The sequence below is a fragment of the Chelonia mydas genome, chromosome 19, assembly GCF_015237465.2.
Source record: "Chelonia mydas isolate rCheMyd1 chromosome 19, rCheMyd1.pri.v2, whole genome shotgun sequence".
NCBI lineage: Eukaryota > Metazoa > Chordata > Testudines > Cheloniidae > Chelonia > Chelonia mydas.
This window is the reverse complement of record NC_051259.2, coordinates 10,510,462-10,529,638: the sequence shown is the minus strand read 5'-3', so window position 1 is coordinate 10,529,638 and position 19,177 is coordinate 10,510,462. Positions and strand designations below refer to the sequence as shown.

The following is a 19,177-nucleotide window of genomic DNA, read 5'->3' as shown; positions in this document are numbered from 1 at the left end:
TAGGACGTAGGGAAGCATTATGATCACCCAGTACAGATGGGAAACTGAGGTATAGAGAAGTTAAGTGACTTGCCCAGGGTCCCACAGGAAGCCTGTAGCAGAGCTAGGAATAGAACTCAGACCTCATGAGTTCCAGTCCAGAGCCTGAGCCTGAGCCACAAGGCCATACTTCCTCCAACTAGCTCTCAGTCTAGTTCAGGCCAGGGAGACAGTGTGTCCTAAAGGACAGAGCACTGGACTGGGACACAGGAAAGCTAGATTCTATTCCCAGCTCAGCCACTAACCCCCTGGGCAACCCAGGGCAAGTCACTTCTCCCTGTGCCTCAGTATCCCACCTATAAAATAGAGATAACTATACCGACCTCCTTTGTAAAGCACTTTGAGGTCTACTGAGAACAAGTGCTAGATAGGAGGCTGGTTTTTTTTATTATTTGTTCCCGGTGATCATCACACAAATGGGACTCTCAGCGGAGACACCTCGGAGGGGACAGGCACGGAGGGAACATCTACACTGCCACTAGAGGGATAATTTCAGGTACATGCGCGACCTGTGATAGAGCTAGCGCACTAAACACAACAGGGTAGCCACGGCAGCTTACGCTAGCTGCCCGAGTACAAGCCCGTCCGTGATTTTAGGTATGTACATTTCAGGGGGACGGTCTGTATCTCAGAAGTCCTGTGACCAAATGACTCCAAATTTGTTCCACGACCTCTCCTCCTTCCCCAACACGGCCCGTCTAAAACCGTGGCATGTGCATGTGAGAACACACTGAAATAGCACCTATTAAAAAATAAAGCCGGTCTCCTCTTTAACCAGGCTGGAGCTAGCGCTCCTCCAGAATTCAAGCATATCCACCCATAGGTGTTGTATTGATTTATTGGTTTAGAAATCAATTTCGACCGACCAGTACAATCCCCTAGCATGGACTCAGTTATTCTGGTATAAAGGTGCTTCGAGCGGTACAGCTCATTCCCAATACTGTTACACCACTCTCTATTACAGCAGCCCAGAAGCACACAGGAGACAGTAGAGGGGAGATTTCTCAAAGCAAAGACTTAAAATACCCGCATCCCTTCCTCTTACAATCTGAGCTGTGAGCCAAATTGGTTAGCCGTCCCACAAGCCCAGTACCAGCCCACTAACTCCGGTGGCAAACGCTGCACCACCCCCTGCAGTTTGAAATGCCGGACGTGTCTGATCGAGACAGTTCAATCCGAGAGAGAGAGAGAGAGATGACCCCAGAAATGCAAGAAGTGTCTTTCTAGCAGCACAAACAGCAGCTGGGGATGGGAGCAGCAACTGGGATGGCTTCACCGCGGGTCAGCAAGCCGGCAGTGCACTCAGTCATTGGGGGAAATCACAACTAGCACTGCTTCAGGAGCAGAGGTAGAGATGGTGCCAGCCAAAACAAACAACGCTTAGAAGAATTTAATAAAGGAAGATCAAGGCAGGCGCCTCTCCCGTGACCCTGCAGCACTGAGCTGCTTTTCATTAGGGTAACTTTGCCCACTCAAGCACGTCTAAGCCCTGGTGCCACGGTGAGTTTCCTCCACCTTGTTGTGGGCTCTGCCACATAAAGCAGACAACACCCTGTGACAAACAACAAAGGAGAAACTCTCCAGACCCAGGATCAGCTGCTCCTGCTGAGAGAGGAACTAGCCACAAAAATTATTCAGCCTTAAAGATGCAAGCTAATGAGAGTAGCACTAGGGAATGGTGCTAGACTGGCAGCCCTGGGGGCTGAAGGCCTTTTGCCATTCACAGAACAGGTATGTCAGGGCACTAGCAGGGCAAGCTTCCCAGCTGATGTGCCTCAGAACAGATCTCAGAATGCAGGAGAGGGCAGCGTCCATGGCCCATTCAGTCCTTGCCCTCTGCTGAGACTGTAAACCAGAGGACCACAAGTGGACTGAAACAGCCTCATTACACCAAGGCCAAACAGCCCATGGTAATGTCTGGTGAGTCTTTCCCTGCCGCTTTAAATGCTCTGAGTTTTGCTGCTTTGTAAGGGCAGCCATAGGTTACCAGAATGCAGAACAGAGCACCAAAAGCTGCCTGCTAAGTGACATCACTGGGACACAGAAACTTCGCACCAGTGAAGTTCCTTGAGCGAGGGGAATCAAAGGTTAATGTGCAGCTGGTAATCATTTGAGCTCTGGAGGAAAGAGATTTTCCATGTGTGCTTCCCCTCTCTCCAAGAGTCTTATTCAATACTGGCACAATCATACCCTCCCTCTTTCACCAGGATCTCAAACTAGCTTAGGACTTCAGGACTGGTCCTAGTTTTGATGGGGCCTTTTGTAAAGCAGGACTTATGAAGCCCCATGCAGATCCCTTTGCACATATGACTAGCCCTGTGATCTCCATGGTACATGGGAAAAAAGTTACAGAGAAGCCAGCTAGCAGCACAGCCAGCAATGCAGGGAGCAGAGCAGGGCTTTCTCTTACTAGGGGAAGGGGGTGAAGCTGAGCAGGGACTAGAAGGCAGTATGAGCCATTAGGCAACACTCTTGTTGGAGCACGTACAGTCAGATGTTTGGCAGTGGACTATGGGCTCCCTGGCTACGTGCAGCCCTACGTGACCACAGGTAGAGGCTTCAGACCCCACGGCCCGTGACAGTGAAGAAGGGGATTGGGGCAGAAAAGACTTCACTCTGTGCAGCGGTGCTATTTTATAATTACGGAGAATTTTTAAAGGCCCAGGAAGAGTAGACATGACTGACTTTTAAGGTTTCCCCCTTTCTCCTACCATCCAGCTTTGGCCACTGGATAGCAGATTAAATGGGCAACTGGTTGCCTGTTATGTAGCAATCCTTCTAGTCCAAGGCCTGTTTTAAACCCTGCAAGCCCACAGGCTTAGGTGGGGGATGCAGCCGGCAACATTAGGCCTGTTTGCATGCCACTATTCCATTCAGCCCCTCCACAGGGTGGTTAGACCACAGCTCACATTGCGCAACTGCGAGAACCTCCTTCCCAAGTGCTGCCCTTTCGGTGAAATGAAAGAGCCAGGACCTTTTTCTAGAGGGCAGTGGAGGATGGCTCTGCAGCAGGATAAGGAACTGGAGAGTCTCACACGGCTTCTAGGAAAACAGGGATGCAGAAGAATTAAACAATGAAAAAGGGAATCTATTCACAGCTAAGTGGGCTAAACCTGCCAAAGCAAGAGGGGGCTTATCTACGAGAGCATTCTTCTCCCGGGAGGTTGGTTCAGCGCCTGCTCTATCAGTTTGTCAGTGATCTCCAAGGATTAGCCATTCAAGCCTATTGAGTGGTAACAGCAGGCAGAGGGGACAGGGTAGGTGGGACTGCAACTGCACTGAAGCCTGGGACAATCAAGTTTTGAGCTCCAGTCCAGAACAGGGAAAAGGGCCCATTTACACTCCTCATTTTAACCTGGCCATAACTAACTCCTCAGATTCAGTTGTAACTGGGATGAGGACAGACTGTGAGATGCTGAGCTGGCAGGGAGGAGAGGACACATGCCTGAAGAGCCCCAGGGCCCCAGCCTGAAGCACAAGCCATGTAAGAGACCATACCTGTGCTGACTGAGCACCAGATGGGCCAGCTGCAGGACCACAGAAGACAGCATCGCCCTGCTTATGTAGCACCAGAAGTTGGAGCCCTGCACATGGTAAGCTCAACCCTCTGCCCAAAGCTGGGTTCTGAAGAGGAAGCCAGAGCCTCCCTGTTTGAGGCAGGATAATGCTTGGGCCATTATTCAGTTCTGCCAAGAACCCAATTTTCTCCCATCACAGATGGCAAGCTGGAGCACTGAGAGATGGCATTTGAATGACCGTGGGTCAGGATACCTGAAGTGGGGCAAAATCACAGACTTGCAGCTAAAACACAGTTTGGAGACTGCAGCCCTGAGACCTGCAGAGTAGGGAGAGGGCAGAGTGAGCTGGGCCCAGAGAATACATCCCTCTCTCCTCACCGACAGCTAGAGGAAGAAAAGGAGACAGAACAACGAAAGAACCGGCACTTGGAGACATACACAGAAAGGAGTTTATTTTCCCCACCACTGGAATTGTGAAATCACAGCAGCAGCGTTCAATATTGACAAAGTAGCCCAACACCCCTCTGAGATAATGAGAACAAACCCCAAGGACAGGGGCCCCGATAAAGAACAGAGGCAAATCCAAGAAGCTCTGCAGCAGACCTGCTTGAGACAAGCAGTGGAGAGAATGGTGGGGAAGGGCTAGACCCTAGAGGGAGAGTGTTTTTAAGAGGGGTACATAGACCAATGGCAACACCTTACCATTGGGTGTTCAACTTTAACACAGCTATTCTAAAAGGGGCAACATGCACTTTGTAGGCAACGTAAAGAAAGCTGCACGCAGCGGGCACTCACTGCCCACCAGCCCAGGGCACCCAGTTCAGCCTCGTCGACACCAAGGGAAAATGTCAGATGTGTAGCTCCCTCCAGGGGCAGCTCCTGGTTAGGCAAGATGGTCATAAAAATCCACCTGCTCCCCCATCCACGCTATACCTTCCATTGGCACTTCTGCTTCTGGGGCTTGGTGGGTCTGAATGTTACCAGTAGAGACACAGGCCCCTGGTTTTCTGCTTATGTCTCTTCGCACAGCTCTGCTGCTCCCAGTTTCCTTTGGCCAGCCCTCCTGAGTGCGGCAACTTGGCACGCTCAAGGGCAGGATATTTCCGCTGGCTGCAGTGTACCTGAACTTTAGGATTCCTCCTAGATTGTAGCCACCTTAGGCTGCCCTGCACAGCTGGACACTCCTTCAGTATCTGTGAAACCAGGGTCAAGGCCTGAACGGGAGCTGGTCACTCAGCTGGGACTCGTACAAAGCATTGACCCCAGCTCTGTTACTGCCGTATCAGTCAAAGTGCTCACCCATTCATTCCCAGCCTGAATCAGTTCAAGGACTTGACTGGTGCACTGGACAACCCCCACGTCAGATCCTACAATACTCTAGTCTGGAGCTATTAGTGTTTCTAATGCTCCTGACAGGGAGGAGATTCGGGGGCGGGGGGGGGGGGGGTGGGAGGAGTGCGTGAGCATGGTCAGGGTAGCATACATGCTTTCGGAATACACAGGGGCCAGTAGACTTGCTCCTGCTTCAGCCACTGACAGTGTTAAAGCTTCAATTTTGGCAATGCTTGTATACTTAAGACATCAGGGAAGCACTCCTACAAGTCGACCCAATGTGTATCAGGACTATTACTACTGCACAAAGCAGGTTGGCTTCTAGCTCTGGGCACAGAGATTTCTAGGTCTTCCTTGATATCATTCTTGGCAGGTCACTTCAAGCAGTAACACAGGAAAGCAGTGTAGGAATCTTTCCTATTCAATTGGCTAGGCCTGTTACTTCAGTAGTAACTTCGCCAGGTAATAACTGAAGCAGCACAAGGTAACTTGATAAGACACCACACGCTCATTGTAAGGTTCACTTTGATGTGAGACCTTTAATATCTAATCAGCCTAGAGTTTATTTAGCAGCAGCCTGCTCTCTGCTCATGCTTGAAATAACTGAATGCCGGAGAGACACTGAGAAGAGGATTTCAGTTCCAGGTGTAAGGGAAAGACAAGGCAGTGTCTACACAGTCTCCTTCCTAGGCTAGAAGGGAAAGTGTTTGGTGATAAAGAGAATTAGATGCCAGCGAGGAGAGATGGAGCTACACAGGAGAAGCCCCTTTCCTCCCCCTGAACTGGAGGAGAGCGCATGGAGAGTTCTGAAAGCCACAAGTGTGGTTTGGAATCGTCTTTCAAGAGGCATAGGAACCAGTGAAAATGGCATGCCGCTAAGCAAGGGATTTAGAGAGCTACTGATGACACAGTTACTTGAGGCTAGAATTCATTGGCTGCGGTAAAGAATTGTCCTTTTAAAGCATCAGAGTTGAAAAATGAATCCCTGCTCTGTGACTGAGGCGGTGTGCTTGCCCCAGTTCACAGCAAACAAATGGGCACCTTTTCGAAGCCAGCCACCACAATGGGTACCCTGGGTGGCACCCTTAGCAGAGAGGCCAAGGAATGAACAAACGGATTTTCCCAGGAAGTGCCTCCAGCTCAGGACTGAGGCACATTTATTGGCCAATGTCTATGAGAAGCTTGCGCAGCCCACATCTGTGCTGTCTCTACTCTGGTGCGTGAGCAGATTCTAGGGCTATTAAGTTGGCATCTTCACCAATAATCTTTTTTTTAAGCTTTCATAAGGGGTCCCATGAAGCACAGTCTAGTGCTGCTATGGTAGTGTAACGCAGCACTCCCATCTTTTCGAAGTGTAATAATGAATCCACTTTGGAAGCGAATAGATCTTCATGTTCATTAACCTGAGACCAGCTGTAGGAAAACTGCCACCACTTGGCACTATGGGACAGATGCTACCTTTCATAGGTCCAGGCCTAAGGGAAGCGGTTAACTGCACTTGAGGAACTCTGTGTCTTCAGACACTTCTTTTAATAAATATTTTATACTCACCAGCTGGCTTGGAATTCAAGTATTTCACTCCACAGCAGAGCAAAGATGTTTTAGAGACCCACAGCTAAACACACTGTCCCACGAGTATGCTGGTGCTGCTGTCACACCACCAAGTCTATTGCAAGGGCGTGGCTAAGCTGTGGTACATAAGTGTTAGGGACTCCAGAAAAGTAAACTGCTGCAGGAAAAGAGTAGCAATTTTAGGAAGACGTGGCAAAGGCAGGAGCAAGGGGGCTACATTGTCCATGTCCTGGACCAGATGTGCACATTCTGATCTCTGCAGTAATATGCTACTGGAAGTCCACGGACTGCTACGAGCCATTCCACAGCGTGACATCTATGCACGCTTTAGTGCAATGCCCCTCATTCTGAGGCTGCTAATTTATAGCGGAGCTGTCCTGCCACAGGAGAATGCTCATGAATGTTATCAGAGGAATGCTTTGCCACCAGCACTTTTGTTTCACTACCAGCTACAAGGGAGAGTGTACACAAGCACAGTGGCATTACATACCGCAGGAGGTGAACATGGCCACTAACAGACTTGAATCTCCACTTGAAAATGTGTGCTATAGGAGATTTGTGCAATAAGGGGATCCCTCCTCTCCCCCTCAGAAATTCAGAACTCGCACCATATCTGGGCAGCGTAACAGTTAAGAAGCATATGATGAAGTTTACTGAGAGGAAATAAGTAGTAATGTAAAGGCAGCCTGGGATCACAGAAAACCTTACAATGAGTATTTGCTTGTGCTAAGGAGGCAGCCCAGGTACCAAGAGGCAGGTTTAGCCCTTGCAACATTACCCTGCGTTGAGATCATTGCTTACAGGGTACATTCCCAAAACCAACCAGCAGGGGGAATGAGCAGCAGAATTCAGAGGCCCCAGGCCCCCAAATACTGGGAGACCCCAGTGACGGAACAAAACAGAAAGACAGACATCAGTCCCAGGAAGCATAAATGAGAGTCGTTACTATTGAGTGAAGATGCCATCTTCTCTTGTAGTGACTCCCAGCGTCCTGTGTCCCCAACCTGTTGGATCCAGCAACCACAGTTTCATCCCTTGTGCACCAATGGAAGGGAAGCACGGTATCCATCACCGCAAGTGAAGGGTCAGAATGACAGTCAGGATCACCCCCAAGAAAAGGACAAAGGGAAGCCAGGTCTTCATGAACCCCCCTATGCTGCAAGAGAGAGAAAGAGGATTAAAAAGAGACACGGCTGATAAGGGATAATGAGGGTGTGTATGGGGGGTAGGGAGGGAGAGAAATGTTTGGGGATAATTGAAGGGAGGAACCATCACCCTAACTGTTGACTCATATTTAACTTGTCATCCACTATGACCCCCAGATCCCTTTGCGCAGTATTCTTTCCGAGGCAGTCCTTTCCCAGTTTCTATGTGTGCAACTGATTGTTCTTTCCTAAGTGGAGTACTCTGCATGTGTCCTTACTGAATTTCGTCCTGTTTACTTCAGACCATTTCTCCAGTTTGTCCAGCTCATTTTGAATTTTAATCCGATCCTCCAAAGCATTTGCAACCCCTCCCAGCTTGGTATCACCCACAAACTGCATAAGAGTACACTCTATGCCTGATCTAAATCACTGATGAAGATATTGAACAGAAGCGGACCCAGACTGATCTCTGCTGTCAGTTCAAATCCAGCCCAGCAGTTAGCACTGGCTGGCTATTTGATGTCTATATGAAAGGGGATGGTCACATCAGATCAGTCCTAGGTCATAAATTCCCATGTTACAAAAATGCAACGAAATGTTATTACAGCTGGCAACTTGAGTAGCGGGGGCCGAGGACTGACTGAGGCACAGGGACTGAACTCCCCTAAAAGCCCCTAGAGGCTCCTCCAGAACAGGGGTAAAAACACACTGGCAGGACAGTATTGGGGAAGCTTGTACTCTACTGCCCTGCTCTATCCGTTCTGCGTCTACAGAGGATCACATTCTCTAGGACTGAGAAACTAGCACTAAAGTTATTCTTTTTAAACAAAGCCCAGGTGAACACTATTATGGTGCTGAAAGCAATTTTGGTGGTAAAGGTCTGGGAGAAAAATCCAAAGAGCAGTGGGTGGACATCCTAATAAAAAAACGGGACTCATTTTATTACAACACAAAAGAGAGAAAAGAAAATCTGTGGCTGACATAGGCCACTGCCAAGTATGGTCACAGTTATGAACATTATAAGCGGTGGCCAGACCCAGGGTCAGGCAGCCAAAGACTTCATGGGGAGCTATAGACTAGGATTTGCTTTAGATTACACTTTTCATAGGCCAAGCCCCCAAAAGCACTTCACAAAGCAAAACGCTAAACACTAGTATCTCAGGAGATCACAAGCTCAGCAAAACATCACACACCACACCTTGGCCTTTAATGGAGATATAGGGTTGCTCAGGACACTGCTATCTCTCTTTCCTCTTGAGCTTTCACCAGTCATGGGAAGCCTGCTCTTAACATCTTGGTAAAAAGGACATCAACCCTGCCAACTTAGCTGTGCGCTAGTGTCAGGATTCCTCATAAGCACTGAGCCCACAATCATCCAGCCAAGGGCAGGTATGCTATCAGCTGAGCCCTACGCTCCTCAATACACAATTGGAAGACATATGGATGAAAGCTTAACCACTTCTCTCTGGGGTGGCGAAAAACGCTGAAGGATCAGAAACTTTGAGAAGCTAGCCCTTCAGTAAACAGATCCCCTCGCCTGCAGGATCTGGACTGGTCTGCAGCTCACCTTACATACTTCCCATACAGGAGGGAGAGGAAGCAAAGTTTGACCATGTTCCAGGAGCTGCTGTTATCGTATCTCATTAGGTTTAAGGCCAGAGCCACATGGGAGTGGCAGTTGTCACAGCAAAGATTGTGCTATAATAGAAAGGGACACGAAGTTAGAATTTTTCAGTCTCCATTAGGTTCCTCTAGGTCCGCCCCTCTTCGGTCTGGGGCAGGATTGTCCCCTAAAATTAGCCAGATAATAAGTTCTAATAGAACTCAACAGGACCCCAATCCCACTGGTGCTTTTGGATGCTAGTTCAGAACAAACTGCTGAGAGGGTATATTCCCCAGGGCTAACTCCCAGTATAGCAGTAAGTAAGTAGCAGGATTCTGATTCCATATTACCTTATTGATGGAGGACCAGTGCATGAACATAAGCCTTTCACGAGGCAAGTGTGAAGATGCAGAGACATGAGGATAGAGCATGACACAGAAAACAGTCAAGAACTGGCTTTGATCACATAGCTCTTATCAACTGCTTCATAAAAAGGGATCAGCCCATCAAGAAATTTCATTTCACAGATGGGAGAAGAGCAAGAAACATTACAAGATCTGTCCAAGCTCTATAAGAGAAGCATTTTGTTAAGAAAAAAAATACAGGATTTTCCTTGTTTCACTGCACCTGGCTAAATCAAGACTAGCCTATATGCAGGTGGGGCTGCAAGTCTTACCATTCGGTGCTTGTACTCCTCAGAGGCATCATGCACAGCCGTATCCCAAGCATTGGGACTGCTGGAGTACACTTTGTTTGGATCCAGTTTCCAGTACCTGACAAGGAAGACACAAGAACCCCTAGTTTAATCACTACACCTTCTGTTCTTTCAGTTTCCTTTCCTTCCCCATTAGGGGGCTATTTAAAGCAGGAGTCAGCAGACAAACCCTCAGTCATTCATTAATGAGGCTCAGTGAACTCAAGGAACTGCACTGTTCTAGAGAGGTGCATGTGATAAGAGGGCATCAGGAGAACCCCGCCCCCCACCTCCAATCTAAAGCAGTTACACCTCAGCTAGCAAGGGATTATTGTACATGTGGAACAAATTAGGTTCTGAACTCCAGTTTTCATGTGGAATTTAAAACCCTAATTCCATCCACATACTTGTTTATTTGAATAAAGTCCAAAAATCAGGAGCTGATTTGCATCATGGCAAATAAAAACATCAAAACCAAGATGGGAATATTAACTGTTTATCACTCAGTTTTTGATATCATTTACTTTCAGCAACTGATTGCCACAAATTCTACTTTAATATAAAGTCTTAACCGCTGTAATAGTCATGTAAATATTGACTCTCTCATTATTTTAATACCATAACTTTGCAGTCATGCTTCTAATCAGATTTAATTTAATGTTCTCTCTTGGGATGCACAGATACACTAGCTGCCCCTTTGAATAAGGGCCTTTGATCTCTGAGAATGTTACCTATATTACTACATATTTATGCTGGTTTCAGTTAATTAAGGACATTTCCATGTGAATTTGTTAAAAGTTTAATAAAAAGAAACAGCAGCACTTACTTCACCGGCTTCCCAAATGCCATGTTGTCTTCCTACAGAAAGGAGAAAGATCTCTCAGGAGAATACAGACCACACAAAATTCAATACATGCATCTTCTCCTAGCCCCCTCAATCTCTAAGTTACACTAATATTGGACCCCTGATTTTGACCCAAAAATGGCAATATTCACCTGTATTGTGGGATACATGAGACTAACCCTTGTCACTGGAATCTAATGCTTCTCTTGAGGTACAAGAGGTCAAAAGACACCCTTCCCTTATTGCTCAATAAAACAAATTAGCCCATCCTTGATCGCAGTAACCAGCTTATCTGCACTGGCCAGACCTCAACACAAAGGTGACTAACATGGCTGTATCTGCCCTGAATCCAATACAGGGTTAGCCAGTGGAAAAAATTAAACACACAGCAGTTCTCTGCTCTTCAGGGATTTATGCAGCAATTATTTCAAGCTTTCATTTCACTTTGGAAATGTGAAACACCGAGAGAACCGTTCACATGCATTTGAGGAGGGTGGGCACCAGGCCAACTTCAAGTTCCTCATTTATCAACCAGAACCATCACCTACTTACGGAGACGTAGTAAGGGCCCGCAAAGTCCCGAATGACTCCAGCTGACGTACAGATACCCATGTGGCCGATGATAGGGAAGAGCCATCTACCAAGATAACAAATGAAATGTCGGAGTCAAATGTCTCACCCTGATCACACACTCCATCAGGAGATTGCTAGAATGGCTACATCAGGGGTTCTCAAACTGGGGATCGGGACTCCTCAGGGGGTCGCAAGTTTATTACATGGGGGGTTGCGAGCTGTCAGCCTCCACCCCAAACCCTGCTTTGCCTCCAGCATTTATAATGGTGTTAGATATATTAAAAAGTGTCTTTAATTTATAAGGGGGGGGGGGGGGTCGCACTCAGAGGCTTGCTGTGTGAGAGGGGTCACCAGTACAAAAATTTGAGAATCACTGGGCTACACAATGAACTGTGTGGGACAAAACAGACAGACAGAGCAAGCAAGTTAGATGTAGGTGCTGGAGGTGAGGGGGGAAGAGACGTGACAGCTAGTAAAGCAGAGCTGAGCACAAACTGGCAGAGGCTAGGTCACACAGATACACACATACAGGTAGGAGAATATAAAAGCAGATAATGTCCAAACCCACACCACCCGGACAAGCAATTCCACAAATTTAGGTTTCTTTGCATTGGCACCAAGACTTTAAGCTTTTAATATGATTAATTGTAGTTATTACAAAGACAGGAGTCTCAGGGCCTGATACTGCTCTCAAAATACACCACTGTGCAAGCCATCTGAGACCAGGAAGGAATGAGCACTTCAATCTTTATCTGAAGCAACCCCATTTTAGTTTTTCTGGGTAAATGCACTGGCTCTAGAAGGAAGCTCTCTTGAAGACAAACTGAATCTCGTAAGTTATCAATGAAAAAAATTATTAGGTCATCTAACCCATCTTTATACCAATACTTACAATAATACAAATACTTCAATACCACCACCACCTAAGAGCCCTAGTCACGGACCAGGTCTCCACAATGCTAGGCACTGTACAAACACAGAACAAAAAGACGGCCCCTGCCCCAAGGGGCTTACAATCTAAGTTTGGGACAAGAGACACCAGGGCTGTTTTTCATTGAAAACTTGTTGTGTCTCCCCCAGACAATGGGCTCCCACCACTAGGAAGAATATTTCCTAGCCTAAATGGTCCTGTTTTTCCAAAGGTTTCTTGACATCAGTTTATATTTTTATCTAATTATCTTGTGCTATCCTAAAATCTTCTCCTCCTCCTTGGTATTTACAGCCTTCAGGAACTAGCAGAGTTACGTCCCCACACCCTAAGGCTATGTCTACACTACAAGTGCTACAGCGGCATGGCAGCAGCGCTGCAGCGTAGACGCTTCCTACATCAACGGAAGGGTTTTTTTCGTTGTAATTAATCCACCACTCCACAAGGTAGGAGATCTAGCTGCGTCTATGCCAGAGGTTAGGTTGACCTAACCACAGCATTCAGGGTGCAATTACTTTCATAGTCCTGAGCGACTGTTGCTAGGTTGATCTAATTTTCAAGTGTTGACCAGGCCTTAGTTGTTGTTTAGCGCTAAATATTTATAGGCTGGGCTAAGCCAATCTCCCCAACCCCCTAATGACTTTTATTTACTTTTCACCATTTACACTATTTATTCTTTGCATTTCACTATCTTGGACAATGAAAACAAACCAGACAGTTTCACTTTTACATAGGGGGAGTTTTGTAGTCAATTTCATTTTTTGATTGCCAGGATGCTGTTGGGTCTGAAGTTCTAAACATTACAGAAGACATGTCTACGTTAAAAAGATTACCTAGTTTTTAAACTCTAAATTCAGATATTGGGATTGAATGGCCCATGTGACTGGGAAGAGAGGAGGAAAATTTGATAATTGTGCCAAACAACAAGAAATTTCACAGCATCACAACCATCTCATGAGATTTCTGATGATTCTGCAGGAAGCTGTCAATACTGACATGGGAGGGGAAATCCAGGAGAAAGAAAAGATATCCAGTGGTCTGTTAAAAAGATACATGTCTTACTCCTTAATCAGCTAATTAAAAAGCTGAAAAGATTTTTTCTTCACTTTTATTTTTTAAACAGTACTTTGGGATGAGATGAAGCCTGGAATGTTTAAGCAGCTGAAAACAGGAGTTACACTGAAAGTTGGTCTGCAACCTTAGAGCATTCATTAACATGAAAGCTGTAATATGGTTTTTCTTCTCCACCAGAGGTTGAAGGGTTATCATTCAGATTTCTGGCACACTGCATAAAGTATCTTTTCTCCCCGTCTCAGCTCTGCTACAACTAATCCCTTGCCACTAAAAGAACTAGCAAACAAATCAAAGTAATTTCGTTATGGCTTTGGATATTTTAGTCAGATTGCAGCAAAAGGTTATATTGCTTCCAAATGCCTCTTTCTAGTGTGCTGATTTTGCATGTACTTGTTTGGTCAGTCACTAGGGATGGCTGTGTTTGGGTTGTTTCCCCCAACTGCATGAAAGAAAATTGGAAAAGGCATGCCAAAAATAACCCAGCCATCATTATAGAGGAATTATAAATATTTTTTTCCTCGAATTGTTTCAAACTATTTAATAAATCCACATGCTGCTACACTGGGCATATCTAAAGCCAACTGTAAAAATTCATGCAGCTGCTCACAAGCAGCCTTGACAAGAGACCATGCCTTCTTATAGAAAAACCTGAGAAGTCATGAGGTTTGCACTTGACAAACACACATGTTATATGGTCTTAGCGAGGAGAAAAGCCACAGAGAAAGTAGTGACTGTGAGTCGGCTCCTGGCTGCCCTAGTGATCATCCATGCTCATTGTAGTGGGAAACCTATTAGATTTGAAGCAGAGGAAAGGCAAGGGTGGGGGAAAAAAACCTTCATGGTTCCTAATTGTACCCCCAGGATCCACCATTTCTACTCCCTGAACCAGAGCCATGCTTCACAGCTACGATATGTATTTAGGATAACTGGCCAGGATTCTCTGTAGACTCATCAAGCTACCCCCTGTCAAGCAGGCTCTCCTGTGACCATCCACACCCTGACCCTGGGGCTGTACGCACTGCCTCTGCAGCACTGACCGTTCTGGCAGGGCTAGGGAGCTAGACACTGAACATTCAAACCCAGGTCTCCACACAATGGAGCACCATGGCTTTTAGACGATGGCGCTGGTACCTCAGCTAACATTTTTACTACAGGTTTCAGAGGGGCAGCCGTGTTAGTCTGTAGCAGCAAAAACAACCCGGAGTCCTTGTGGCACCTTAAGAGACGAACAAATTTATTTGGGCATAAACTTTCGTAGGCTAAAACCCACAGCCGATGAAGAGGGCTTTAGCCCACGAAAGCTTATGCCCCAATACATTTGTTCTTCTCTAAGGTGCCACAAGGACGCCTCGTTTTTACGACACATTTCGTTCAGCAGATTTTGAAGAGTTTCCCTAGGCCGCGGTGTTTTATTTTTGGTTGGCTGGTACCACCCAAGGTAGGGATTTAAAGAGCGATGGTTAGGCCACTATCCCCCACCACAAAGATCCCTGTCCGGCGGGAAGAGGGCCTCTGGTCAGCCGAGCTCACGCCGCTTGGAATGGAGCTAAGCCCCCCCGGCCCGGGACAGGAAGCCCAGGCTCTCCGGGGCTCAGGAAGGTGCAGGGCAGGGGGGGCTCACGAGGCTCAACGGGGAGCCGCATCGGGCAGCCCGCGGAGAGAAGCGCCCGGGGCCGGCTCCGAGGGCACTGCCCAGGCTAAGCTGCCCCGGAAGCGTGACGGGGGGGCGCCCCTTGGCCCAGTTACCGCGAAGGGGCTGGCGGCCGCCCAACGCCTAACGCGGGGCCGGGGGGCGGCGCCCAAAGCAGCCCGGGGACAGGGCAGAGCCGGACACACGCAGCCAGGCCCCGCGGGCGGCAGCCGAGACCCCGAGCGGGGCCCTGGCCACCCGGAGCCGCCCCGCGGCGCACTCACGTCAGGACGGGGATGGGCGTCCACACCACGCAGTAGGGGAAGCGACCCCGCTCGGGCTCCAGCCCGGCCCCCGGGCCGCCATTAAACTGCTTCATCTTCCCCCCCGCGGCCTCCGCTTCCGCCATCGCCGGGGAGCGCGTCACTTCCTGGAGACCGCGGGCGCTTCCGGGGCCGTCCGGTAACTAGGAAGAGCGGGGCCTGCGCGCCACCGTCTGCCTAGGCCTTCCCTGTGCCCTTTGGTCTCATAACCCGCCCCCTCCCCCAGCCTCCCATACACCACCCCCCCAGCCCCCATATCCCGCCCCCCGCAGCCTCCCATACACGGCCCCCCCAGCTACCCTGCCCCCTATATCCCCCCCCGCCACCCTGCCCCCTATATCCCGCCCCGCCTCCCATACACAGCCCCCCCCCGCCACCCTGCCCCCTATATCCCGCCCCGCCTCCCATACACAGCCCTCCCCAGCCACCCTGCCCCCATATCCCGCCCTGCCCAGCCTCCCATACACGGCCCCCCTAGCCTCCCATACACCATCCCCCCCACCCCCAGGATCTCCTACCCTTAGCTCCCCCTACAGCCCCCAGCCCCCCCATAGGGCCCTGCCCCAGAACTGGAGCTGGGCCCCAAGGTGCACATGGGGCCACAGATCCTACCCCTCCTTGGGGTGGGGGAAGCACTGTGTCATCTACATACCTTTGGAGATATGGGCCTGCTTCCTGCCTAAACCCCTTTGAGGACGGGGGTCAGGCCCATGCGTTTCCTCCAGCCCCTCCTGCAGCAGGAGATTGGAGATTGCAACCTCCAGAGCAAGACTCGTCCACACAGGTGTCGGAGGTGCTGATTCAAGCCCCTCGCTCCTGGCAGGCCACCTCTTCTAGGTTATGTCAGCCCGAAAGCTGGTGCCTGCCAGCGGCGTCTCATCCGCATTGAATCTTGCATCTTTTCAGTGTCACGTTTCCACTGCTGGGTGTGACGAGATATTTATACGAACCAGCCACGCAATGAGCCTGAACCAAAACTCCAGATCCAAATGTTCCCAAGACTCTCTACCAGCTCAGATTTAAATCTGAGTTTTGGGACTAAGCCCTGCTCTAGCTGGACTGAACCATACCTGCCTTTCAATGGACAGGGACTTCGCTATTTTCCATACCTCTCTTCACCACAGCTCTGTGGAGAGTCTAGAATAAATAATGAAAAAACAGCCATAAGGATTGTGTATCATTAAAGGGGTAGTCCTTTAAAGGGTGGCCTAGTCCTCAAAAAACACAGCCTTATGTTCTTAAAAGCAAATCTTTCCCCTACACCTACAAGGTGGTGCAATATTTCTTTGACAGATTTAAGTGCTGATTCCTTCTGGAAAGGAAATGCTATAAATTCATATGAATTGGGAGCTACATCAAAGGCCCTGGCTGGATGCCCAAAAAGGGGAATTTCTTCATTTCCTAACAAAGCACTACCTACAACAGCTTGTGTCTAATGATGCCAAACTGAAGCAGCAGGAATAGCTATGTATTGTTCATTAGGGCTGCCCCTGAGGGATCATCTCTTTCTTTCTCCTGATAGAAAGTCTGCATCACTGATGTTTCATTTGCATTGTGACAGGCCCACGGATGGCTGGAGCACTCCCCATTTGGAGCTGGTACAAGCTGTCCCCTCTGCAGGAATGACAGATTTCTCTGCTTTGCCTTCTCTTTGCAAGTCTCGTCCAAGGTTTCAGAATCCTTCGTTTCTGGGACATGCTGAGAATTTATTCATCCATTGTTGCAGGAGATTTGGTGGTACTTTTTTTTATGCCACTATCACAGTAGTGCTTTTTGTTCCCCCAGAATAGGGTGTTGTGTTCTCAGTTGCTGGGAGACCCATAAATCAAGGCAATGAGACTTGACAGTGATGGATGACCATAACCTTTACTGATCATGTCTGTATCACATGGGTATCCACTCAGCAGCACTGGCTAAACTCCAGCAAACCTAACCCTCTTTTGCATGTACTAGGCTCAGTGTAGACTCTAGGAATGGTTAGCTGGATCTTTTCTTTACTGTTCCAAAGTCCTGGATGGGAATCTGTAAGGAAAACTTGAGGACATTTATATTAGGTACAAAAGTTAAAAGAAATTAGGACAGATGGGAGAACGTGTAGGGACAACAGCAGCACACCTGAGGGAGGACGGAAATAGGTAACCATCAATCAAGAAGAGAACAGAAAATCAGGTAAAATACAAGAATAACTGTGGGAAGAAACACCACATACCTGGCCCTTCCATTGTGAATTTGAGCCAAGGATCCCCAAGCATTTTATAAATATTAACTAATCAAGTTTCAGACACATTTCTCTGAGGTACGGTAGGGATTGGTACTGTGTTTAGAGTAATAGTTACAAATCCAGAATCAAATTAGAAAAATAACTCCTTTATTAGGAAGTTGAATTCAACTACATGAGGAAGCTGAAAAAGAAATTTATTTATTCTCAAGTTCCAACCCCACAACATTCTCAGCAGGATACTGAGGGGTAACTTGCTGTACTAGTTAGAAAATGGGTTAATTACCTTGTCCAAACCGCTCTCATTGGCTCACTGTATCCTGAGAGCAGGACATTTTATCCTAGCTCCTACCAAAAGCTGATGAGTTACCTGGATGAGCGTCACATACAGCACATTCCTCTATGTACCCCTATTATACTTCTAGAAGTCCTTGGTTCCTCCTTACACCAAGATCTGTGACTATTTCCCTTCAAGGTTAGAAGATTGCTGTGGCAGGGTGCTGGTATTACACCTCATGGGAGCAATGAGTAATGTTTAAAGTGTTCCAGAGTTAGAAGCCAGCTGGTGGAGCTCTGCTAGTAAGAGTCTTGGACTAGTTCCTATGCCTGTATGTCTGGCTTCATTCTGCACAAGGTCTCTTTAAAACACCAGGGGGTTGCAGTGCAATCCAAAGCACTGCATTAATACAAGGGTTGTTTTGGGGGATGCAGTTTGTTATTAAGAAAGATTGAGTGTTATTCCCAATAGCTAGCAGAGTGTAAATTCATAGACCATGGGGCTCATTCTCAAGTAGGAGATCATGTCCTTCATAGTTGATTTTCCCATTTCAGCTCCGTGCCTCTGTTTCTGCTGTGGCCTACACATCTCACTGTTAAACTGAGTTAGTGGGGCCCTTCCTGCCTTAAAGTTAACTGCATTATCTAGAGATTTTTTTGGCGAGAGAAGTAGCTGGAGAATATAATGTAGGGGAGGAAGGGGTGTTTATATGTTTTAAATGTATTTCAGGCTGGTGAAAAGTTCCAGTTTGAAAACCTTGGCAACTGAGATCCTCTAGCCACAGAGCACATGCAGTATAAAGACCAGCACTGCAAGCTTCCCCCGTGCTCCATCAGGTTTGATTAAGGGTTTGCCTTGACTAGGATTTAAAGATGTGTTGGGGGAAGAGGTTAGCTAACACATTCTGAGAGTCTAGTGTAAACAAGGCACTGTACATTTTGTGCTAATCAGTCCACAGGGACTGAGGGTGCAACTCAACAAGCTTAGCATGTCAGTCTACATTGCCTTACCTACACTAAAAACTGTTAGAAGATGGTAGTTAGCACATTAGCGAACATCCTACCTTGAATGCTGGACTAAACAATGCCTTAGAACAACTACCCTTAGGTAAGAGAGCTACACTCAGTCTATCCAGCTCATTCACTCCTGGATATCTCTACTAAATGTTTCCCATAAGGAAGCCAACTGTCACAAGGGCATTTCTGATGCGGAGACTGATCTAGTATGAACTGGGTCAACACCCATCAATCCATTTCCCAGACAACAGAGAAGCCTTCGGATTGTAACACGCTTCTTCCATGCCAGGCTTCAATCTGGTAACATAGAGGTAAATGCTGAGATATTCCATTATCAAACATCATGAAGAAAAATCAAAGGGAGAGTGTTCCTGCCCTAATAAATCTCCCC

The 19,177-nt window shown here is 47.7% G+C and overlaps 1 protein-coding gene across 1 annotated transcript; it reads right to left on the bottom strand.

Moving 5' to 3' along the window:
- Window positions 1–3,992: 3,992 nt before the first annotated feature.
- On the bottom strand, window positions 3,993–15,446 carry TMEM222 (transmembrane protein 222). The gene is made up of 6 exons (XM_037881553.2): window positions 15,237–15,446; window positions 11,300–11,384; window positions 10,730–10,761; window positions 9,886–9,982; window positions 9,174–9,304; window positions 3,993–7,617 (listed from the first exon to the last, which is right to left on the bottom strand). The coding sequence occupies exons 1-6, from the start codon at window positions 15,359–15,361 to the stop codon at window positions 7,530–7,532; spliced, it is 558 nt and encodes a 185-aa protein (XP_037737481.1). The 5' UTR covers window positions 15,362–15,446; the 3' UTR covers window positions 3,993–7,529.
- Between the last annotated feature and the right edge of the window lie 3,731 nt (window positions 15,447–19,177).